This window comes from Dioscorea cayenensis, chromosome 19 (genome assembly GCF_009730915.1).
Source record: "Dioscorea cayenensis subsp. rotundata cultivar TDr96_F1 chromosome 19, TDr96_F1_v2_PseudoChromosome.rev07_lg8_w22 25.fasta, whole genome shotgun sequence".
Lineage (NCBI taxonomy): Eukaryota > Viridiplantae > Streptophyta > Magnoliopsida > Dioscoreales > Dioscoreaceae > Dioscorea > Dioscorea cayenensis.
The window spans coordinates 28,737,690-28,762,719 of record NC_052489.1 but is presented as its reverse complement, the minus strand read 5'-3'; the positions used below and the strand labels follow the sequence as shown (position 1 = coordinate 28,762,719).

The 25,030-nt window shown below is 35.1% G+C and overlaps 3 protein-coding genes across 12 annotated transcripts; 1 reads left to right on the top strand and 2 right to left on the bottom strand.

Annotated features, from left to right (window-relative positions):
* Positions 1–313: 313 nt before the first annotated feature.
* LOC120250016 (eukaryotic peptide chain release factor subunit 1-3) lies at positions 314–3,623 on the bottom strand. The gene is made up of 3 exons (XM_039258751.1): positions 3,522–3,623; positions 865–2,299; positions 314–702 (listed from the first exon to the last, which is right to left on the bottom strand). The coding sequence occupies exon 2, from the start codon at positions 2,286–2,288 to the stop codon at positions 978–980; it is 1,311 nt and encodes a 436-aa protein (XP_039114685.1). The 5' UTR covers positions 2,289–2,299; positions 3,522–3,623; the 3' UTR covers positions 314–702; positions 865–977.
* A 729-nt stretch (positions 3,624–4,352) lies between these two features.
* On the top strand, positions 4,353–10,726 carry LOC120249738 (ultraviolet-B receptor UVR8). Of its 4 annotated transcripts, none has more exons than XM_039258358.1 (15): positions 4,353–4,669; positions 4,755–4,831; positions 5,493–5,571; positions 6,063–6,122; positions 7,189–7,290; positions 7,379–7,472; positions 7,802–7,844; positions 7,961–8,006; positions 8,100–8,146; positions 8,247–8,349; positions 9,069–9,141; positions 9,241–9,307; positions 9,442–9,478; positions 9,677–9,771; positions 10,282–10,726. In XM_039258358.1, the coding sequence occupies exons 1-15, from the start codon at positions 4,429–4,431 to the stop codon at positions 10,405–10,407; spliced, it is 1,290 nt and encodes a 429-aa protein (XP_039114292.1). In that variant the 5' UTR covers positions 4,353–4,428; the 3' UTR covers positions 10,408–10,726. The 4 variants fall into 4 exon arrangements, with proteins under 4 accessions (XP_039114292.1, XP_039114295.1, XP_039114294.1 ...); XM_039258361.1 differs by having other exon boundaries at positions 4,354–4,669; positions 9,069–9,123; positions 9,692–9,771; XM_039258360.1 differs by having other exon boundaries at positions 4,354–4,669; positions 9,069–9,123.
* Positions 10,727–11,332: 606 nt separating this feature from the next.
* On the bottom strand, positions 11,333–23,611 carry LOC120249661. Of its 7 annotated transcripts, none has more exons than XM_039258244.1 (18): positions 23,221–23,611; positions 22,015–22,081; positions 21,730–21,825; positions 20,440–20,630; positions 20,195–20,368; positions 19,871–20,116; positions 19,646–19,758; positions 18,959–19,043; positions 18,559–18,756; positions 18,284–18,343; positions 16,845–16,933; positions 14,643–14,950; positions 14,446–14,534; positions 14,238–14,367; positions 12,497–13,629; positions 12,123–12,412; positions 11,784–11,949; positions 11,333–11,687 (listed from the first exon to the last, which is right to left on the bottom strand). In XM_039258244.1, the coding sequence occupies exons 1-17, from the start codon at positions 23,419–23,421 to the stop codon at positions 11,865–11,867; spliced, it is 3,555 nt and encodes a 1,184-aa protein (XP_039114178.1). In that variant the 5' UTR covers positions 23,422–23,611; the 3' UTR covers positions 11,333–11,687; positions 11,784–11,864. The 7 variants fall into 7 exon arrangements, with proteins under 7 accessions (XP_039114178.1, XP_039114180.1, XP_039114179.1 ...); XM_039258246.1 differs by having other exon boundaries at positions 19,925–20,116; XM_039258245.1 differs by having other exon boundaries at positions 20,440–20,627.
* Positions 23,612–25,030: the final 1,419 nt, after the last annotated feature.

Genomic DNA, 25,030 nt, shown 5'->3' with positions numbered 1-25,030 from the left:
ATCCATAACTCTCACTAGAAAAAAAAAAAGAGAAAGGATAAGATATTTAGGTTACTAACCTAATGAAACAAATCCAAACTATATCCATAACTCTCACTGGAAGGAAGAAGAAATAAGTGCAAAGACTCAAAACATTATCTTATCTTAATGGAGATGATGCAATATACATAATCAAATATGAAAACAAGTTCAGAATAGGATCCAGAAATTCAGATAAGTTAAATCTATTATAAGGAAGCATAGATCCTGGTTGCTACATAAAACGAAATCAGAGAAAACATTAAGAGTAATCATGCAAGCATGACAGCAATGCTGATCAGTCTGAAGAACCATCATTCATACTTTATAAGAAGATCCTAGTAGCCAATTCAATTGGAAAATTGGACAACAGAAGCAAAACAGAGTCACTCCAACAGAAGCAAATGACTTGGTCTGAACAAAATCAACAGTCACAATAACTGCCATCACCACCCAGACAAACAAAAAGATCTCCACATAAACACTAGGATTGGACATTGTACATCCTATAATTAATAGTTGGTGCAGAACTTTTGAAAGAAATGTAGCATATACTTAACCTGAGTACTAGAACAAAATACATGATCAACCTTGGCACAGGTAACTGATGTAAACCTTTAATCTTCAAGATTTCACCCACAAGCTTTATGGACTTCACTTCTTGCCCATTCTCTGTCCATTCACCTTTCAGCAATCAAAAGGATAACAGTCAGAAAGCAAACAACTACCCAGCAGATGCAGTATCAATGCTTTGGAAATGTAATATAAGCTAACAAGGAAACTGAAAAGTTCACAACCTGTGGGTCATCTACTTAATCATTTCAAGATTTACAAAGCGCTACATACCATTAATAACTTGTTGAAGACTTGTATTACTTCATTGAGGTCACAGGGGCGGAGACGATATGTCCAACACAAGCTGCCCCTGGACCATCTCCAGGGAACTGATTAGTTGATTGCTAATCAGAATCATTGTAGCCTTCATCATCAGACTGCTCATCAAATGTCCTCATATCAAGCTGATAACGAAGGATGCCACCAATGCCACCGAATCCCCTGCAGAATTGTGAGCCCTCTTGTGATTTGTTTGTGACAAACTCTAGAGTGCAACCAAATCGCTTGTATTCAGTAGCAAACCACTCCAGCAGTGAGGTTTTTTCCTGCACCTCCAATTCAGCATTGGCAGCTGGATCACGAAATTGGTTCTGGTCAGCTTCCTGATCCTTGTTCAAATGTTTTATGACCATCTCCCCTGATACACTGTGCTTTAGCACATATCTATTAACATCCAAATTTTCCCACACAATCAGAGTCTCCACGGCACCCATTTCAAGAGCTTTCAAAGTGTCATCCACACCAAAGACATACTTCCCAGTGTCTTGACTAATTTCCTCAAAGTATTTCCCAATCAAGCGTTTTTCCTGAATAAACTTCACATTCGACAAAATCTCAGCCGACAGCTCAATGGCCTGATTGAAACCATTCTCTCCACCATATGACACATCAACCACATTCAGTATTTTGGCTTGAAGACGGGGATCAAACATATCTGACTGGCTTAGCTCAGTCTTAAAATCAGCGGATCCAGCAAGAATTAGTCCAGCAACATTTGGCTGGCTTGTAGCTGGATTAATAAAAAACTGGGTAGCAAGCTCTGCTGTTTTCCTAACATAATTGTGACGCTTCTCCATCCGAAGACGAGCAAATCGTAGTGCTGACTGTCCACCTCTTCCATGCTTCTTTGGCAAATCAACCGTGAATTTGTGAAGTACCTCTCTTGTGTTACCACTTAATGTGCCAAAAAGTGTGCCGTTTCCATCCATAACTATGAAACCAAATTTGTCATCTGATTCCAGAAGTTCATTTAATGCCTCAGTGTGAAACTTATTATCACAAAGATAGAGCGATGCATTGATGGGTTTGAAAGGCTCAAAATCTATAGTGACCTTCTTTTCTTTTCCATCTTCTGTAACAATAGTGCCAGTGTACAGAACTAGTCCATTCGGAGGAACCTTGTTGTACAGCTTCAACCTTTGTTGAGCAGATGTGATTGCACCAAGAACAGACTGCCGATTCACTCTACTCTTGATGTTTGAAGCAGTTCCATATTCATCGCCCAGCATCTTAGTGACTCGAGAGATTTGATCACGTGGTGGCATAATCAGTGATATCATGCTTGTCCCATTACCCCTTGCAGCCTCTAATGCCTTGATAAGCTTTTTGATTTTCCAAATCTCGATGTTCTTGTCAGTTTCATGACCATCTGCCATTTTTTATCACCCTGCAAAGAATACTAGATGAGACACCAACTAGAAGTCTAAGAAAACTAAACCAAATGAAATGTAAGGAAAAGTTAGCTTAAGCCTTTGTGAAACTCAGTTCTCCTAACATCACAAAACTTACATGATGAGAAGCTCATAAAGTAAGCTATATACATATTCTGCCATGATATCCAGATATTAGAGGGCATAAAAGACTTTACTGGAATGAACTCAGTCTAACATTTAATGCCCAGTGGATCTGTTTAGTTCTTTTCCAATGAACAAGTTATACACCAAAAGAAACCAAAAACCTCTACACTTTCAAACTAATACAACCATGAGACAAAATTTAATAAATTTAATAAGGTATGATTAGAATTTTAAGATAAAATGGGATTGTTCACGATATATTGTCTCATATTATCTCTGATCAGACTTCTAGATGATTTTACAATACTAAAGTTAAGCAATATAGCTTAGCTTGACTTGCCACATGATGTTTAGAGTAAAATTTGTATTTTAATTATCAATCAAGCAAACAGTTTTATAGAGGTTTCAAAAAGCAATATAGGAACAATATGTGAATTTGCCAAAAGCAACCACAACATGGCATAGCATAGAGAACACCAAATTTGGATCAGAAATGAGATAATATTTAAGCAGAGATGAATGCAAAAGGAAGCAACTGATGTTGAGATATAGAATCTATTGCAAATAAACTATACTAACAATGAATATCCTCAGTTCATCTTATACTAGCTAGTAGCTACGCAACTTTCTCTGACAATAAAAAAGATGAAATCATAGAAGAATAAAAATAAATATACAACAATATTAGAAAGTTAGAAACTAAATCGTTTAGAAACCACCAAAAGAAAAAATATAAAAATTAAAAATTAACAATTGAAAAAAAAAAAAATCACAACTGAATTCAATTCAAAATTCTCTAAACAAAAAGAAGAAACAAACATTGAAAAACAAAATTTTTGCCGCAAAAATAAGGACCCGAATTTCTTGGAAACACAACAAACCCGCTAAAACCCAAGAATCCAAACAACCACCAAAATCGATAAACCCGGACGACGGATCAAATCAGAAGAACTCTTCATTATCAAATCAAAACCTAAAATCCCCAATCAAATGGGAACACGAAAATTATAGATCTATTGATCTAAAACCAACATTTAAGCATGAAATTAACCTAATTTCAATCGAAATCTCAGCGTAGACGACGATGCTTACCAGAAAGAGAACCGAGGCAAACACTCGCGCACCTCCTCCTCAAACCCTCTATGATGACTCCTTTCCTCTCTAGATATGCCTTTCATACTCATGAAGCGCCCACATGATAGCATCAATCACAGCCGTCCATCCAAGAACGCCTTGAGATGTGCAACGATCCCAAGGCCGAAGAACTTCACTCGTCGGCTTCTGCCTCGTGATGTGATTAATGGAGTATTTGCTTTGTTTTGTAAGGCTTAATTTTGTTTTCCCTTGTTTATTTTACAAATAAGATATAATAAAAATAATTAAGTATAATATAGTTTTATAATTATTTTTTTAACTTCAAAACTATGGTATAAAAATTTTTACTAACTTATAAGCCATAATACAAGTAAAAAACAAAACTATTAAAATAAAAAATTAATTAAATTATTTTTATTTTTTAAAAATATAAATAAATCACATATCACATGATCTCACCTATGTACAAAAAAAACCGAGGTGCTAATAAACTAAAAATCCTATTGATTATTTTTAATATTTCAATAAAACATAATAAAAAATATTATTAATTAAATATTAAATATAAAATAACACAAACACTCATGTTTTTAACTCAACCATCATAAGTGATTTATTTATATATAAAACAAATATTACAAGTAATTTATTTTATTTTATTTTAAAAAATAAAAATAAATAAAGTATTATTTCCACTCCCCTACTCAAACCAGTATTAACATTTTGGATTTATCCCAACATCTAAATAAGTAAATAACATCATTAATTAAAAAAAAAAAAATCACGTGCAACGCAACCAAATTAATGACACGTTGGCATCGAAGAAACTCGAAGCCAACGCGTTTATTTGTAGCATTTTTCCTCACCGGCCCGATGGAGCACTGAGTTCTGATCATCTTCTCTAATGGCGTTACCGATGTGGAGGAGAGCTTCCATCCAAACCCTTAGGGCAGGGGCGCGCTGGCTCTCGACCTCGTCGGTTCCTTCGAGGAGGTTCGCGGCGGTGTGGGGGAATGGAGATTATGGGAGATTGGGCCTTGGCGGGTTGGAATCGAGATGGAGACCAACCGTGTGTGCATTCTTCCAGGATGATGATCCCCCCGTCTCGATCGCATGTGGTGGCGCTCATACCCTCTTCTTAACTGGTGCGGTTTTTAATTTTGTTTTCAGATTTTGGTTTTTTTTCGTTCTTGGATGGTTTTTTAGGGTTTGATCTTGCTTGTTTGGCAGAAAGCGGGCGTGTTTATGCGAGCGGATTGAACAAATTCGGGCAGCTGGGGATAAACGCTGGAACTAGTCATGTGCTGGTGTGTTTGTTTTCTAATGTGATTCTTTGTTTTTATTTTTTTATTTTTTTTTTTTTCTTGTTTTCTCTTTGTGCATTGTTAGCGATCCATGAGTCTGATGAATCAGTGATTTTGTTCTTTTCATGAGTTTCCTGACAGAAGTTTACTTCTTTTAACGTGGATGCATTCTGGCTCTGACTTTACTGTAAATCAATTACTAAACCAAGCAGCCAGCATATATATATATATATATATATATATTTGTCAAAAGTCATGTTGTCGCCTGTGACATAGAAATCAAACTACTGTTGGTACTATTTTGTTCTTTGTCAATGTTTTTGGCTGCAAGGGATTGCTGTGCAAAGCTTTATGTAGTTGGTGGCTGCTTTTGTTCTTATCCTTGCATTATGTTCTGAAGTTTTATAAAGCTTGAAGTTGATCAAGTTAGTTATTCTCGGACTAAATTCAGTGATGCATTTAACATTTAATGTTGGAAATAATTGGTAGACAAAAAAATAAATAAATAAGTGATTATTAAGTATCACAAAATTTCATTCCAACCAGGGATCGTTCGGAACTACTTTATGTTTTGCTTGATATTTATTTTTCAGAAATAATTTCACAATTTTTTTCTTATGATTTCTGCTTGAATTCATGTCACAGCATTGCCAATGCTTTTCAGGAGCCTGTTGAAGTTTATGGATTTTCTGAGAAGGTTGTAGAGATTTCAGCTGGTTACCATCATTCTTCTGCTATCACTGGTAAGAAAGTTATTCTACTCTGTAAAAAATAAATAAATCTTTTGTTTGCAAAAGAAGGGTACTTCATTCCTGCTCTCAAATTGTATCCTCTATTAAATGCTTTCAAACTGAACTGTTAACTTAATCTCAATGGCATGTAAATTTAGATCGTTGCTATTGAAATTATCTTATTATAGAGAATAGTTTATTGTAAAAGGCATCCTAATCAGGTTGTATGGCATGAAGTGAGTAGTGGAAGTGATATCTTTTAAGGAGTAGCAAAAAATTTTTGTTGGGTAAAATCTCTAACTCTGTAAAATTCTTCTCTCTCTCTATCTCTCTCTCGTATTTCCATATGTTTTATGCAATATTTCCATAGTTATCCTATACGCATTCTTTCTCTTTTGATCATTGTCTTCCAAATATTTTCTCCTTTTTGTACAAATATTATGTGCTTTGCATTCATAAATACAGCTAAATTTTGCATCATGATAATTTCTGTTCTTCAACAGAGGATGGGAAACTCTTTACATGGGGGAATAACTCCTGCGGGCAGCTTGGTCTCGGAAAAAGTAATATTTTACTTACCTTGATGCTTTGGTCTTAGTTAGTGACCTTTTATAAAATCTTAATCCTCTGCTATCCATGTTGTTCTTAAAATTATAATTTAATATACTTCAAATGAATAATTCCTAAGAATTCGCTACCTTTCTTTTACTAGGATTACATGTGGCAAGTCAGAATTGCTCTACATCATATTTTCATGTGATGAAAAATTTCTGTTTCACTGAACAATTTATCGAAATTGGGAAAGTTTGACTCCTAGTTCTGTTGCTTTTTTACTTTCTTTCTAGTGTGTTTATGGCTGGTCCTCTGTCTTTTGTCCAAGTGTGTATTCAAACCAGAAAACTGAACGCTTTTCAAATCTTTCAATTGGAGTAAATATTGGCAATTTTCTGATTTTTAAGATTTATTGACAATTAAGTGTCATCAGGTATTATGTTAACCAGACAAATTCTAAGATGCTTGTGTGAATTGGCATGCTGTATGTGTCCGTGTCTCCTGAGGTTGACAAGTTCTAGTGTGCTTATTTGATCTACTGTCTTTGATCTTCATTTCTAACACTAAGCATTAATATCTTTTGTGTGATATGTGTTTTAGAATTCAAATTATGAAAGTGCAGCTTGTATTATTAAAGAGTATTAATTTTTCTGCCTAGTTTGGAAAACCGGGCTAGTAGTATTACACGTGGTAGACCTAATGTACATTAATAATGAGGTGTCAAACTTGCAGAGTATACATGAAGTAGGCAGTGAACATTGCAATGGATACATTCTTGTTCTAGCTGATGAAGCCCTTAATGAAGCTGAAGACTGGCCAGATTTACCATGTAGTGGGCATCGTAGTTTTATTTTCTGTTGTCTCTGCATTTCAAGCTGTTGGTTCCTAATTTAATTTTGATTTTTTTAAAAAAATGTTTTAGATCTACCAATGGCAAATTTCAGGAGGTCTAATGCCAGTTTCTTTACTTTATGTTTTAACTTCCATTGCATGATCATGTTATTGACCCTGGATATGCTTTAGTTCTTTAACCTTAGTGACACTATGGCAATTAATTGATTTTGATATGGGTTGCAGGGGCAGGCAGCATTGTTTCTACTCCAACTATGATTGATTGTTTAGCTGACATAAAAGTGTCAAAGGTTGCATTGGGTTCAGAGCACTCAATAGCTATCACAGGTTGGGGAAACTACAAACAAAACTGAGATCACACTATTCTTCCTAAATGTGGACATTTATTTATGTACCATTAAATTTGACTTTCTAGATGAAGGCGAAGTCTTGAGCTGGGGAGCTGGTGGCTCTGGCAGACTTGGTCATGGACATCAGTCCAGCTTTTTGGGATTTTCAATGATTTCAAGGTTGGAGATATGAAAGCTGGAACTCATTATAAGTGCAGAAAGCTGCCCAAAAATATTTTGATAAAATGTTGCTAAGTTAATGTTAGTGCATATTGAATCTGTTCAAATTGGTAGCATCAGTGTGGCATCATTTCTTGCATATTATATCTACCAAATTGGTAGCATCACTATGCCATAATTTCTTTCAGCTCTATCTCCATACTTCATGGTCATCTTAATTGTTTCCTGTACATATCAAATGGCCAAATGATTGAACCTGTGTCTTTCATTTGCTAAAGCAACATAATTTCTTATTGTACAGAATTATACTTAAAGATCCCTTTATGCAGTGAATATACTCCAAGACTGATTAAGAATTTCGAAGGAATGAAGGTACTTTCTACTTCTACTTGTATGATTGACTCACTGCTTGTGTATGGTGAGAGTGTCAAACATTTATGTCACAATAATTGGTTTGTTTAGTTTCAGTTATATTTCCTGTATTACAGGTTAGAAGAATTGCCGCTGGAATGTTGCATTCAGCCTGCATCAATGGTTAAGTTGACCAAATACTTATTATTCATAGTGACGTTGGATGTATGCTAGTCAGTAATAATTTATTCGGTCCTTAACTAATGCACATTGCAGAGCAAGGCTCAGTGTTTATCTTTGGAGAAAGAACAATCAATAAGCTGGTTAGTACAAAGTACAATCATATTGTTTCCATATATTTGATTATTAGCTTTACCAGTCTTATCAACTTGAAGTAACATACACATTTGTATAATTATTTAGGGTTTTGGTGAAGCGAAGAACGCCACAAGACCACTTGTTGTCGAACAACTTCCATTTTCTGAAGAAGTTGCTTGTGGTGGTTATCACACTTGCGTAGTAACAAGTATTATTGCCATAAGACAAGTTCAATTTGCTCTCTCAAGTATCTCTATAATATTTTTTGGAAGTAATCTGTATGATCTACTTATACTGTCTGTGAGAAGTATTTCATCTTTCTAGTTACCTGTGCAAACATTTCTGCATGCTTGCATTGTAGCACCTTAGGTAACTAACCATTTAAGACTAGTATCTACTTAGTTGGAGTATTGTAAAGTGCTCTTTGTTGACCAAGTTCCATTTTGAGGTGGAAAGGCGTCCATAGCGTGTGTTATAGAGCCCTCACACGATATACTAGGATCTAGTTAGTTGGACTGTTTATCAGGGAAGAGTTTTGATATAGGCTTTATGCTATTGACTATTGCCACTTTATTCTTAGTTAAATCTCATCTTTATAAACTGGTAAGGCTGCCTTTTAGTTTAACTATACTTGCTAGGATTGATCAAGCATTGGTGACCCTTTTAGTTTATGTTTTCCTGCTAAGATTGATTAAGTATTGGTGAAATTGGTTGGGTTTGGCATGTGCATCTATGAGAGATTTAGTATTGGGATATGGTTGGAGATATTGAATGACTAATATTTGAATATTACGGGTGGCATGAAATTCGGTTTCTCAATAATACATATTTTGTTCCTTATCAGACTTTCTACCTGTTTTTCTTCTTTCTCTGTTTATTACCGCAACTTTTGAACAGTTGTGAAGTTACAAGTATTATTTGTTACAGATGAAGGAAAATTGTTCACATGGGGCTCAAATGAGAATGGTTGCCTTGGTCTTGGGTATTGTTGCATCATCTAGTTACATCTCAAGAACCATAAACCTGAAATTGTCCACTATGATAACTCATTGATCAGCAGTAGAATTCCAACTGCTTAGACAATCGTTTTGTTTTGCAGTTCCATGGACATAGTCCGCACTCCTCAGGATCTAAGGAGTTCTTTGCTGAAATTTCGTATCTCTCAGGTGAATGCTTTAGTGTATTTGATTTTGTTATATAGACTCTAGCGTGTGTTCATATGTTTACAAGATGGACAAATTTCTTGTTAATCATGTCTGGTTACTTCTCTCTTTAATGAGACGATATGGATGCCATCCAGGTATCCTGCGGTTGGAAGCATACAGCTGCAATTTCTGGTGAGATTTTATTTCGAGGAATTTTCAAATTCACTAAACCTTTTTTTTTTTTATTTATTGCATATTGCATAAATGGATGTATGACACTAAGCATGAATTTTAATAACAATTTGACCATTTATTATGTCATTTTTACTATAATCTATGATATTTTAAATGCTTATCAATGGTTTCTTCTTTTTAGTATGACTATTGTAGAGTGTGTGTTGTCAGGCGGCAATATCTATACTTGGGGCTGGGGAGGGGCGAATGGGACATTTTTTGAAGATGGCCATTCCTCTGGAGGACAACTGGTTAGCTTCAATTTCCTTCTCTAATCATTTACATTACTGATTCCCTGTACAGAGCAGATATAAAAGAGTTTTGCTTTATGTCCCTATTCAATTGCTTGGATTGAGGAAAAATCGATGGAGGAAAAGTGAAAATGGAAAATGATAAAATTAAAGTGAAAAATGTTTGTCAATAGATGGAGTTTTGCTTTATGCCCCCTGCCTTGGATTTTATAGGCATTCTTTTCTTTTTAACATGGTGAACATGTGCACCATTTACGTTCTAATTTTTCTTTCTTTTCCTCAATTTGTCTTAGGTGTAGCACAGCCTTAGTGTGCTCTTATGATGGAATTACAACCCAGATTAGTTGGTTTACCTTTTACCCCTCTTCATGTTAATTAGCATCTGGACATTAATGTTCAATGTGCAGGAAAGAAACACATTTGATCACTAGACAGTGACACCCAAATGCAATATATATATATATATATAATAATATCATCCCTTGAATTTTTGTTGCAAATTATATCTAGGGGCATGGGAATGATGTTGACTGTTTTGAGCCTATGATGGTTAGTATGGATCAGCATGTTAAGGCATTGCAGATATCATGTGGATTCAACCATACTGGCGGTATATTTGAGCATAGCCAGGACTGAGGTTCAGGATTCAATGGATGGATCCAAGACGTGAGATTTCCAGAAGACCAGTATTTATTAATGAAACGAGGAAGGTTTTGCTTCACTGCGTATACATTCTCTTTCCTTTTGTTATAGGGTGTTACATATGTGTATAATGTACAACCTATCACCATTTTATAGGAAAGCATTTAGGCTTTCAATGCTGGTGATGTTGAACATCACATAATCAAATAAAGGTTACATTTAATTGTAATTTGTCATTGATGTACTTCCAATTACCAAATATATTAACTTGTAATACTTGATACATAACAAGTTATTCTTTTTTCTAATGACATGTTTATATTATTATTAATTTCAAAATGCAACTCTCAAACGGTTAACAGTAGTACGAATCCCTGCTATAATGTGATATTGTTTTGGAGGGAATCAATCATTACAAATTACTAATGCCAGATGAAATGATGCAAGGGTTCTTACATTGGTGGCAAACAATGTACTTTCAGGTTCAGCATAGGCTCTGTCTAAGGTTATCTTGCACATTGAGTTAAGGCAATAAGGTATACATCCAATTATTTTCAAATGTTCTTAATTTCAAATCCTAGAAAAGAACTAAAAATAAAAATACAAATACAAATCCAAGAACTGATTCCTACCTGTAATCACCCAGGTTTATCCACAAAACAGGCTTTCTTTAAAAGTTTAAATACAAACATTTCATTATAGAGCCCTTGAAGTCATATTTAGATAACTAGTGCTATTCTGTACTGGGGTAACTCAGAACAAACTGCAGCACAGAAATTTAAGGATCACTGTATATAATCAATGGCCTGAGCAGGTGAATTCATGGAATGCATAAATTGCTTATAGTAGGTTAATTTTTTTAAAAAAGAAAAAAAGAAAACAAAATTTGAAGTTGCAGTAACAGTTTTGAGAACTGATATAAATTAAAAAAAAAAAATGATTGAATCATAAATGATTGACAATTACATTTTATAGTTGAAGAAAAATGGTCGCAATGGCTTATAGTAGGTTACCTCTCTCTCCCGTGTCCAGGATTAGGCCAGAAGATCAACATCTTGCCCATCACTTTCACTCTCATCTAAAACAGCCCCTTATTTTATAAGGGATAAAGCATGTTAAATAATACTACACCTGTTGAGTAATCCTTCAGTCAATCCCTTCACATATTAACTACCGCACTCTCTTTAAAACAAAAGCTTTGAGACAGCAATTTGACATGCTCAGATGTCAAAGAATATTGCCCTGAATTCAGATAATGTACAGGAGCCCGAAACCTGTGCAATAAGGAGTGATTATGCATACTCACATAGCTAATCAACAACATTGTAGGATGTACTTGTAAGTTTGAAGTTCCAGTATGATGACACTACCTTCTTCCCTGTTTTTCCTTTGTGATTTCAGCTAGCCGAGAATCTACAGACTTTGAGATCTGACTCATAAAAGAAGCATACTCAAGGAATGCAGGCCCTTTTAATGACAGAGACACGAGTGGGGACTTTTGGGAGGATGGCGTTGAAAAGTTCAGATTCCAATTCCCTTCAAATAACACCAATAACAGATATCATGTGACAAGGGATCAAACAACTAAAATAAAAAATAGAACCAGGATGATGTAATGATGTTTTGGATGAACATGCAGAAGCACCGAGGGGAAGGAGTAACAGTTTGAAATAGCATCAAGAAATTTAAGAGAAACAATAAGTTAATACCTTCCCTCAGAACCAATTTTCATTGTCTCCATCACCAAAGTTCCTTTCCAGGACAAATTGGGAGTGGTCAGCAGCTTGCCCAGAGCCATTACATTAGTGCTTGAAGCCAACATTTCATGTGCTAAATCCAATGTGGTCTGAGAACCAAAACTTGATCCAGTTGCAGCACACTTATTTGCATAGAAACAAAAGCCATGCTGAGCATATGTGGATCCCATCTCAAACTGTCTATCATCCCGAGAGAAATCATCTGATCCATCAGACAGCATTATACTTCTGTCCAAAATGTCCTGTAGAAATACGGAGGTTGGTCTCAGAGCATAACGTTACACAAACTATTTCAATGATTAAGCAGAATTTAAAAATAAACTTACACTAAACACAGCGTTGCAGCCATTGATCATAACATCAGTTTGAGATATTAGATCTGTAAGTTGAGAAGAAAGTTTGATTATAGAATAAGCATCTTTATGATTAGAGTTTAAACAGGACTTCAGATCCTCACGGCAACTTTTGAGTTTCTGCCACTTCTGCTGAACAGGAGTAGAGGATTTGATAGGTGCCAACATGTTTGAACCAACATGACCAGACTCATCCATTACTACAGATCTACTCAGTGCTTGTGGTTCCTCATGTTCATGAGACATAACTACATCCTCATCTCCATAAACTGATTCTAGATACACCTCACAGTTGTATCCTATATTGTCCTCTGAGAGTTTATTTGATTCAGATACTGAATCATTCATATAGTCAATATCAGCTCTAGAATGAACTGGAACTAAAGGACAATCAGACAAGTTAACAGATGTCTGGCTGGCATAATCTGGCACAGATAGACTGTCAACCTCTTTGTTAGCATCAATCGCGCAAGCAAATGATGATTCTGGAACACATGAGACATCCTGTAATCCAGATGTATCGCAAATTGTGTCCTCCATTTTAGACTCACATACCATACTGGAAGATGGCCTAGCTTGATTATGGACTTCTTTCACATCTATATTAATTGGCATTCTCATGTCATGCAAAATGAGACTGTTATGATTGACTGTGATGTTTTCCCTAGGCAGAACCTCATCAGTGCTTGGGTCATCATCAGATTGTGAAGACAAAATGATGCAACGTCTGCGCTTCACTCTTTGCTGAGCCAATTCTTCAGGAGTATCTGAAGCATCTAAAAAGTCTTCAAGACGATCGGCATCAACTGAAAAATCAGTAAACTCAGGAAAGGAACATTTCTGCTTCAAAATGCTCTTCTTACTATTTCTGTTTCTGTTGTAATTGCCAATCTTTGAAGAATCAATCATTTCTATTGTGCAGAGAATGTGTTCTTTGGCATCCTCTAGACATAAGTTCTCAAATAAAGAAATACTACCACTGATCTCCTCTTCAATCTTTTCTGAAAGATCACAGGGGAAGTCCCAAGGAATTACCCTCGGCATTATCAAATGAGCAGCGCTAACATCAAAAGGCAATGGATTGTAGGTGCACCGTTTACTGTCATCTGAATAGTGCAAGGTAAATAAATTAAAACCTTTCAAGCGTCTCCTATGAAATTCAAAATCATTCAAACCATCAAACAAAGAATTGTATAGTTGAACGCGTACCTTTTAGCATATGATACAAAATACTAGCCATAGAAGTAAATTTGGGTAGCATCTAAATAACACATCCAAGAGGGTAGGTAGGGACAAAGGACTTCCAATACAAAATACAGCAAGATTTTTTTCATGAAATATTACGATTAACATCAGATGATTTGTACTGGATGAGTTAACATGCTCACACATACAGCACAAATCATATCATGTTTAACATTGCAGAACCCATGATCAAATCATGGTTAGCAATGTTTCACAACCCATGTGTTTGACCTGCTATCGGACGACAAGTTTCTTGCCCACACAGATTTAGAGAGGGTTAATGTACAGAAGCACCAACCACCAAAAAATGAAGTCCCACCAAAACAGACAAATCTATTGCTTCAGATTCAAACAATTATTACACAAATTCAAGAATCAAGGCTCGCCAAAGATGAATATGTTTATTTATTCCAAGTTTTCAAGCCTTAAAATTAACAATTATGGTAAAAAAGATTACTCAAGTACTGACCTATTTGGCATCTAGTGCCCTGACACCAGAACTGAAGAAACATAAGCATCTTGCGGATGTCACCTCGGCAATAGCTAATCAATCTCTCAAGTAACTCAGATGACATGTGAATCCCCTCCACAGCACAAACCTACAAATATATTTTGTAATCAATCAATCTTGAAGTAACAGTAAATGAGTGCACTTTATCAAAATTAAGATATCAAACCATTTGTGCATGGGAAAGTAGGTCCTCATATAATGGAACAGTGAAATCCACAATTAGCGGATCCAAATGTGGTAAAATCGGATTCTTGTCTGCAAGATAAATCAAACATCACAACATGCAAATGGATAAGTCAGAATGACTAAGAGCCTGAAAGTGTCAACTTATCTCTATGATGGATGGATTCATCAATAGCTTACCATTGCTTGTCAGTATAATGGGCTTTTTGGTTTTTTCTGCTAGTTGAAGAACAGCAGAAATGAAGCCCATATCTTCACAAAACACAACATCCACATCTTCAAAGACTTGTATCGATCCTTTTACTTTCCAAGAATTTGTGTTTTTCTTTTCCACAAGTTTCTGAGTGCCTCCTGTAGCAATTTTACCTTGCTGACAATTTTCTGAGGTCCTTTGTGAAAAGCTATCATCAGTGTCATCAATGTCTATGATGCCAGATGAGAGGGCTGGAATAATTTTCTTTCTCTCACCAATTGGATTGTCCTTCAAGCTGTACAAAAATATTGAAGTGATATAATTATTTTCATCACTAAGAACTACAAATTGAAACTGGAGATATATATGAATTTGTGATATAGAGAAAATGCATTCAAACTTCCAAAACTTTAATTAATACTAATTCAAAAACATTCCATCAGAGGAACCAAGGGGTGACAGATAAAAACCTTTCAGCTTGAGTGGCCAGCAGAAAAGATGAGACCAGGATACAGCATTAAGTGAAGGAATCATGAGTGCAACTTATGTGTTGTGCTTATGAGTCTAACTTTTTAAACACATTAAACACTTGTAAGGTGCATAAACCTCATACTCGCAGAAGCATATATAGTGTATTTGAACTCAAGGGTATGCATCAGCACATGAGCACATAAAATTTTGCAGAATGCACATATTGGGTACTATTGCTTGTCGAAAATTCGAAATCACAAATTATGAAGAACTTTGAACTTACCACTTACTATAAAAAACAAAATAGCTTCTAGATTATATCAATAGTTAATATAATGGTTATCAAATGCAAACTCATAACCATATCATAATTGGCTTTACCCGATGGGTCAACAATCAAGTGGGTGAAGAACTTCAGTAGCTGACTTGCCTAGCTTGAATATGTATAGTAGTTTCCAAATGTTCAGGGGAAAGGAAAACGATAAATGGGTGAAATCTCAGAAATAGAAGGTGTTGTTCAATGTATATTCACTGAAGTAAATCTAAATGGAGGTTAACGGCTCAAAAATTGTTTACAAGCCATTCCAAGCCTCAAAATATTGTATGGATATCTAGAAATGTTTTCCCATCACTAGTGAGATATATAGTTCCCTTATATGTTCAAAATGCATCAATTCCAATCCAGAAAATGTCACACCTAAGATAAAGCAACTGACATGAGTTTTCCTAGGGACAAGGAATACTGTCTTAGGTTTATTACCGAATGACCATAAAGAATGCCATTGATTAATAAAATAGCTAACTCACCTTGTCCCGCATTTTAACATGCATGCATTCAAACCTAACTCATTCAAATCCATATAAACATAACATAAAGTTGGGATAAACTAAGACCATTTAGAGTCATATCTCAGTTTAAAACTTCATACCAAACTTAGCCCAGGCTATTCTGTCACAATCAAAACCTATACAATAGTATTTAGAAGCTTTAAGTTTTGATGTGATCATAAATTTCTGGAGGATCATGGTCTCTGGCTCTGTAAATCTTCAAGGTCTTCTTAGTAAGGTTACTAAACTCTGAGTAATTAATAATTGCATAAAAGGTAGTCTATTGTATATGGCCCTCATCAACCACAATTTATTAAGGCTTAAATGAGCATAACCATTAGCAAATAGCATTAAAGTATAACTATAGTCACCTTAATTACAACAAGTTGTGCGCATATCCAATCCCCTTCTTGCCCTCCGTAAGAAATATACACCCTCTTACAAATATCCAAGTTGTAACAGATGGTTTGGGCGATAACTTATCCATTATCGTGTCATATTCTCAAGAGAAAAGAATATAAATCAACTAATTACATAATAATGGTTTTACCACTCTAATCAATGCAAGTTTAAATTAAGGGCGTTAAAGGTATACATAAGATTATTATAATGCACATTAACATTAATTTGCTTATTCGATCAGTGATCCTCATTAACAATTAACTATCTTACAAGTTCAGGTTGCAATAGGAAATTTCTCCAAACATAACAACCACCAAAAGTTTAAAAGGAACAAGAATGATTATCTATAAATGTGGAGTAGCTGAAAATTTTTGTGAACAGCTTTTACAGAATTATAAAAACACACAAACAGTAACATTTCAGAAGCAATATGTGATTATATAATACAATACAAATTTCCAAATTTGTTTTCTGGAGATATAACAAACCATAGGGATGGGGTAATTGCAGATGCTTCTATACTATCCCCGAACTTTTGTTTCATGAGGGCTCCACTCCGGACATCAGACGTATTAACCTATAAACAACAGTTTGAAGCATATAGTGGTTACTTAGCAACATAAATGAGAAAAACCATTGGTTGTGCATGGCAGATTTTCAGGAATCCATCACATAATAGACCAAATTAATAAATATGGAACTACATTTTGTATGAAGCCAAATTTCCAATTAGGACTTCAATCCTTAGACTCTTACAGAGCTGAACAATACAAAGTAGGCAATTAATTGATACATGACTAGGTTCAAAATACCACAGACCATTCATTATTAAGTTCGCTTACGGTGTCTTTGGTTGGGTAATGAATTGGAACAAACTTACTCCAAACTCTCCAACCCAATACCACCTTGGGAACAATTTGGAATAAGAATGATTTAGTTATTTATTTATTTATTTATTTATTTATTTAAAAACATCATCATTAATAAATATTAAACAACAAGTATAAATAGATAACAATCATCAATTAGAAAAATAAGATTTTAAAGTATATAGAATTTATTCTAATAAGTATTATTAAGTCAAGGCAACTTAGGATAAAAGTTTTCACTGTAACCAAAATTTACACATTAAAGCCCCTGACCCAACAACTTATTCCAACCTAACCAATGCCCACTCAGGATTCAATTTCTTTCAAGTTAAAACCTTTTCAATTGTGGCATCTGGCAGAAATAGTTGCATGATTAGGTTCCAATTAACATAAGCCACTTGTTACTAAGTTGGTGTTCAAATTTCTTTAGATTCAAGCTATACTGCACATAATTCAGATATCTAGAAAATTGATTTATGGATACCTTGATGACACACAAGAGAAAGTAATACTAGATTTGTATATGGTGATTTCTCATTTAGAGATGAGAATGAAGTATACATGCTACTTTATATAGAAAAAATTTAATAATTACATGGTAAAAGATTATGTGACTACAACCACAGGCTACAGATTACTCATGCAGATTTATACGCATAGTTGCAGCTATAAAATCAACCAATAGCTTTATAAAAACATAATGCACAATTGAGTTATTCTTTTCATTTTTCCAGATTTTGAAGAACTAAATTTTTCTTTTTATTTTTCATACATGCTAAAGTAACTAACTTAGAAATCAAGAAGAGTGATTCATCTTTTAAGGAGTTTGACTCTCTGTTAATGATTTTGTTTTTCTTCCATAATTCTTATCTACATTGAGGAACGATACATAATATTATACTTGCCACGAAACACAAATTCAAAAACTTATGAGCTTAACTATACACAGGATAAATCCAAAGAACCATAATGAAGGTATGAACATTCAATAATAAAAAAAAAAAACTCTTCTTTTGCTTCAAATAACTGATACAACCAAAAAAATAGTTCAGAAATACCTCAATTACTTCAAAACCTTGTTCTTTGGTACAAGCATGTATTGCAGCAGATTTCCCACTCTATCAAAAATCCAACAAGATTACAGAAAGTCAGCTTATAATAAGTAAAGAGATTTAAGGTTGGCCAAAGAGAGAAGCAACCATATTGTTGTAAAAGGGGGGAAAAAAGCACACCGATGGACAGCAATGGGAGAACTTTTATACATCAGTTACATAATATTTACCCGCCTGGGTGAAAGTAGGCCACATAAAAATAAAAATAAAGAATAACTCACCCCAATTGGACCAGTAAGCAAGAGGACATTCTTACGAACAGCTTCATCATCTGTATCATCCATATATGATTCGATATCATAAGAACTATGATGACCATCCTTAACAGAGCTATTAAAACTTCTATTGCTCCTTGGACCTTCATCCCAAGACTTAAGCCATTCACCAAGAATCCTAACAGACTTGATGTTTCCACACAACTACAGAAGCAACAAGATAAATTAGTTTGATGTCAAAGGCTAAATCAAGAGCCGCATGGATGCACTCAATTGATGCAAGTAAACAGGGTAACTTATGTCACATGACAAAATTAGTGTAGTATTGTTTATTTTGGTGGCCAACAGCAGGAATAAATGAAAAAAAGGGAATAAAATAAAATAAAATAAAAATTCAAGTTATCACCTCTAAGGTATTTTCTGGCTGATACTTGTCTGTCCATAAGCTACTTTCAGGGAAATTACCACGACGCAGATTGTATGAATCCAACCTGGAAATACACCAAGATTGCGAGCATAGAAAAGCAATACAGGTTATATAATTTCTTTTGCAAAAAAAAAAGATGCAATGAAACAATAAACTGGCACCAGCATCAAAAGGCATGTAGAAAGATAGAATCAGATGGTAAAGTTTCCAGAATAACTGCATGTTAGTTGGCAGGTAAAACAATGGCAACGATTAGAATCTTCGATTGGATTAGAATATTCCACCCATTGTTTGACTTGGATGTCACTAAAATGACTTAATGAAGTTATCTACACTATATTGCATAGCTCATGTTTTCTGGCCACTCTACTGCCTTTACTATGAAATATCCATAAAAGAAGTAACTTACTATGCCCTTTTCCCATACTATTATGTATAGAAATGAATCTATCTCATTGGCAAACCTTCTTGAATGGGAAGGCAAACCTTCAAGAAAATCAAGGTTTAGACAGTTTCGATGTTTGCTTGCTGCTACCATACATTTGTATTCTAGCTGCTCTTTGTAGAACTTAAAGCAAGTTCATTCAAGAAAAAACCCCAAAATGAGAGTGAAATTCAAGCAAGAATATATTACTGATTGCTTCATCATTTTAACCTAAAACGAACCTCTCTTTTACTAACATGCAATCCTTCTCAGTCTCCATGTCAACTAAGCTATTGCTACATCTGAATGGTAGATATATGCTGCTGGTGCTGTTGCTACTGTTCCCACCATTATCCTGCAAAAGAAATTCAAAAATGAGTAAATGCACACAGGATATGCAACCATCATATTTGACGGTACACATGTCACTTAGAAAATTCACCAAAAAACAAAGAAAGAAACAGAACTGTCACAAGTTGGCCCACTTGCTCGTGTTCTGGCAATGAAGAAGAGGCTACTACCGAAGTTATAAGGTTTGGTTTAGCCAGCATTTGATTGGGATGCCTCTGTGAGTGGCAGGCAGTATCCAATTCTAAAGGCTTAACTGAACTCTCAAAGACTGATGAAGCATGTTTTGGGTCATAAGAACCATCTGAATCTGGGGTTTTGTTTTTAAAAACCCAATTCTGCCAATGTAATCCAATAGACTCATCCTAGACAAAACAAATAGGCACTAAATCACATATAGCTCCAAACCAGTATTGGAATGCAATACAATATGGAAAACATACCTCCACTTTGTCAAATATGTGAATTGGTGAACCAAGGAAAACATCCTCATCATGAGCAGAATAATAATAATTTTCCCTATTTGACGCAGATATAGATTTTGCTACTCTCTTGGTCTCTTCCCAACAAGTAAAAAACTGATGCATTTGTTTCCCAGTTGATAATTCAATACTTTCCTGATAATCATAAAAATTTAGTTACACGTTATGAAATGAAATAATTACACTGCAGGAAATAATTTAAGTACCTTTACTGCTATATTTCCCTCCAACTGGAGATTGAAATCCGGTTGTTGAAGATGCAGCCTTCCATCAAGATTCACAGTAGCATTAAATTCTACGCCAGTGGGAGAACTCAAACTTAACTCCTTCGATTCAAGCCCACTAGATATTGAATCCTTAAAAGCAGCATTAGTTTTCTGATTGTCATTTAGACCTTCTACATTGTTAACAGAAATAAGATCTTATTTGGTGAAGTGATAAGTAGACAATATTTTTAATGGTTCAGCTTATAATATAAAATCACACATGAGTTTGATAGTAAGCAGGCATGTCAAGGGAATGAAACACAATCAGAAAGTTGAAATTGCAATGTACCAGATATTTGGGGGTGGAGGTGTGGGTGGGGGGAAAGAAAGAAAAGGGGGAAAAGAATGAATGCACAATCATCACAATGCAAAATTAACATAAACTAAGTACAACAAGAACTGTTGCAGCCATGGCATGCATGTAGGGACCAGATGAAATAAATCTACACAGTCAACATCTAATTAGAGTATTCCAGAGAATTCATGGATGAGTAAAAACACCTAATGAATATTGTTATTAAATTTGATGTAAATTTATCAAATGAGATGATGGTAAAAACTAATGAGAGAATTGTACCAAAGAAATTTATTTTCCTTGAATCCAATATGGGATAAAATCGAGTGATAGATGAACATATCACAAGGAACAGGGCTGATCTATGGCAAAAACAAGCTGCTATCCTAGCACGCCACTAGTTGCATGATGTATAGAAACTTAGAGAAAAATTCTATAAAGAAGAAATGCAATTGACAGTTACACACTACAAAAGGTTAGGGTCAAAGGATGTGTGAACTGGAGTATGAAACACACGTGACTAGAGACAACAAGAAGGGTAGCTTTGAAGTTCAAAAACATTGATTACAAAAGCCTAAGAGAATAAAACATGCAGAAGTGAAGGCCGTATAAGGAAAAGGTATGCAAATATGGATAAGCAGGATCTAGCATGAAGAGCAAAAGCCTGGTCTTTCAGGATTGACAGATTCTTCTCTTTTTTCATGTTAAAATAATGCAAAAAATCAAAAAAATCAAAAAAATCAAAAATCCATCCTGAATTCAGTTTGGTGCAAATTTGATATTTAAGGATTATCACTGCAGCAGTAAAAGACTAACATTAGATTACATGCCAATTCAATTGAGCAAATGAAACACCAAGAACTAACTGTTCAAGAAGATATTGATGATGTTAAAGATGAATCTATAAAGGAAAGCAAGCTGTGCTATATGCTTACTGTACTTGGATTCAGTAGCCTCGCATCTCCTGCTGCTTCTGACTTTTAAAGTTTCTGCGTCTTCTTCTTGTTTTTGCTTTATTTCTGGGCTTCTCTCTGAAAATTATTTAAACAAGTTTTAAGAAGCATAACATGTTTCCAGCTTTGATTGTAAAACAAGTGCAAAAAAACTCCAAAATCATCTAGAAATACTATAAATAACAAATATAGCAAAAGATTTAGAAACACTCCGATGGGTCACTAGATATTTTTTTGACAAAGTGGTGGTTCTAGATATTGACTTACTGTTTAAAACACAAGATCTTCCACTCCCTTTATTTGCTTTGGATGCTTCATTGCAGGCAGCCAGAGACTATCAAAATTTTAGAAAAATATTAACTTATGCAAGCCAGAATCTATATAGAGAAGATATATATATGAGAGCCATTAATAAGACAGAATAGCAACAAAATAGATCCAGAAAATAGAGTTTAAAAATATTTCCCACGTGAATGAATGATACTCGTGGTTAACAACAAGGTGAATAAGTAACTTTGCATGGTCCATAGGAACTTATGCAACCATTACAATTTATCATCAAAACCATGTTCAGCAATCTAGTGAATTACTTACAGAAAAGAAATAAAGATGTTAACATCAGACAACTATGTTCTAAAAGAGTAGTGATGTAAAGCGAAATTGATTAGATTAAAAAATAGTTTTGTGTAATCTAATTGTGCATGGAGTCAATGGAAGGTGGAATTTAAGTAATGCAATTTCATTTTGCAAGTGCTTTTCATACTGATCAATTGGGAAAATGTTCATATTTTTATGAAGTATGCGCATTTCATTGGATTATAGATCAACCAGGGAAGTCCAAAGTTGAAAGTCAAACATCAGCATCACATTATTAAGGTATGTAATCCGATGAAAATGGACACGCCTGCGCGCGCGCGCGCGCGCACACACACACAAAAACTAGCTATAGGAAATCACAGTAAAAAAAAAAAAGAGGAGGCCTTAGTAATGTATGTTTAGACAAGACTCCAAGAAAAGACTCCCGAACAGCACAAATTGCTTTCATGCAATCTTTAGCTAAATTAATACTGTCAAATTACAAAAGATTTGTTTTAACTCGATAATGACAATGATTATAATGTTTTTTTTTCATTTCCTACAAAAAATGAAGCATTGAACAGCAGATGATCACACAAGTATGCCACATCTCAAAGTTTCTAAAGCAACTCATTTTGCAGATTCCATGCAAAAGTTCTCCAAACTTAAACTCAAAATACTCGCAAGTTCAAGAACCACTAAAATAGATAAAAATGAATCACGAGAACAGATAGATCCCAAAACCTGCAAACCCCTTTCTCTAACGTTAAGGGGTAACAAACAGGTCCAAATGCTATCAGAAACAAATGGGCAACATTATCACCGCAAGAATCTACCAGAAAAATCAAAACCCTCAAGAAACATCACAACATAAAGGTTATGAAAGCAGATAAAAACCTTCTTGGAACCCTGAGGCAGAGATTCCCGTTTCCGCCGCGTCTTCCGCTTGTTCTCGCCGTCGGACACATCTCCACCGCCTCGAGCTTGATTAACCCATGGGAGTTTCGTCTGGATGGATCTCCGCTTCCGATTCACCTCGGAAGGAGGATTAGGGTTCGCAGAACCGGCGATCGTCGCTTCCCCGCAGGATTCATCCATCAGATTCAAGAAAACAAGGCGAATTTGGTCGCTCTCGAACCAAAACAAGCGGATCGAAGGGGAACGAGGAGCTAGGGTTTGTGGGGATTTGGGAAGCGGGAAAGAGACGAAAAAGGCGCGGGATAACGTTCCCGCTCTCGAATTCTTCAGTTGAGTGGCTTCAACACCGACGCATATATATAGAGAGAGAATGGAGGAGATCGTAACAAAGATTCTACTCAAGTAGTGTGATTCCTAATAAATAAATGAATTAGATTATTTTCTGACCGTTGGATGAAGATAATATCAATCTAATCATTGTCTCTCTGATTTCCTCTCTCCTTTTTCAAAATAAATTACTAATCTTAACATTCAATTTTAAAATAAAATTTTTAAATTAAAAAAAATATATATATCATAAAATCACAAATAAATGACAATAATGGCTTCTCATGTGAACACACACATTAACTAACCCAACGGACATGTCCAAACACTTTCAAAACCATTCAAAGGTATACATGCAAGATTGAACAAACCATCACATACACTGATGCAAACATGCTCTGTTTACACCTGCATGAACCATTCAGTTATTATAACAGTACCTAAATCATTGTGCATAACAAATAAACTATGAAAATCAACTCATTCAAAATTATTCATGTTACATTTGTTTCACACACACACATATCTAATAATTTGGTGTAATGCATTCATCAGTGTGAGTGAGAATTTTTTACTCCAATGATTAACAAGGGTGGAAAGGAAAAGAAGGATGGTTGTGATGATTGTGAGGACTATGATTGCGAGGTGATTCACGCTCGATGAGCCACCGGAGATGGAGAAACTCATCGGTGGAGCATGGTAGTTTAAGTGGACCGGAGGAGTCGAAACCATAGATATCTTGAGCCTTCTCAAGAAGCTCAATGAAGAGAGGATGATGGAGATATGATATGGGGATCATGAACCTCTTGAAAACCACCTTCTTCATTCTCTAATCCAACCCTCACTGCTAAGCAACCCTTCTTAGTCTTCATCCTCTCTTCTCCTCTGCTGAGAGTGGGGGATATCCAAGGTTTTTATAGGACATTGATGTTTTTATTTATAAATTTATTTAATTTATTTATTTCATTGGGTCAATCTCAAAGGTATTAGCCTTTCATTTGCAATGCCATGATTCTTTGTTTGACATGTTTAGATGCAAAAGCAATTGAGAAGCAAAGGCCTTCAGATTTTTTTCACATTTCAGTTGCAATTTCAGGTTTTAACAGGGATATATTGTGTAAAAAAAAAAGTATGCTTTAATATCTTCCATGACATTCTTGAAGAAAATTTGATTGGTTGACCAAGAAGAACCACAAAGATGGTCAACTTGGCATCAGACATTATGTACCAGAAATGGAGGAAGATGTCCTTTCCTTCATAGATTTTCATTGGAAACTTTTGTTGATACATTCAATGGCCATGGATGCAAGGATTGTTTCACAGTGACTTTGATAACAACCCCTACACTGATCTCCTCCTCAGCCATCCTTGTCATGCTGCACGTTCTAACACGCACTCTCCATCTTCTTCTCGTCACTGACTTTGCTAATAAACATGTTAAATGTTTCACCAATGAGAGTAG

Coding starts and splice junctions, on each gene's coding strand:
- LOC120250016 (XM_039258751.1), bottom strand. CDS start 2,288: ATGGCAGATGGTCATGAAACTGACAAGAACATCGAGATTTGGAAAATC.
- LOC120249738 (XM_039258358.1), top strand. CDS start 4,429: ATGGCGTTACCGATGTGGAGGAGAGCTTCCATCCAAACCCTTAGGGCA. Junction 4,832..5,492: donor CTGGAACTAGTCATGTGCTG/GTGTGTTTGTTT, acceptor AATGCTTTTCAG/GAGCCTGTTGAAGTTTATGG. Junction 9,308..9,441: donor TGAAATTTCGTATCTCTCAG/GTGAATGCTTTA, acceptor GATGCCATCCAG/GTATCCTGCGGTTGGAAGCA.
- LOC120249661 (XM_039258244.1), bottom strand. CDS start 23,421: ATGGATGAATCCTGCGGGGAAGCGACGATCGCCGGTTCTGCGAACCCT. Junction 20,631..21,729: donor GGCTACTGAATCCAAGTACA/GTAAGCATATAG, acceptor TTAACAATGTAG/AAGGTCTAAATGACAATCAG. Junction 12,413..12,496: donor GCTGCAACGCTGTGTTTAGT/GTAAGTTTATTT, acceptor GTATTTCTACAG/GACATTTTGGACAGAAGTAT.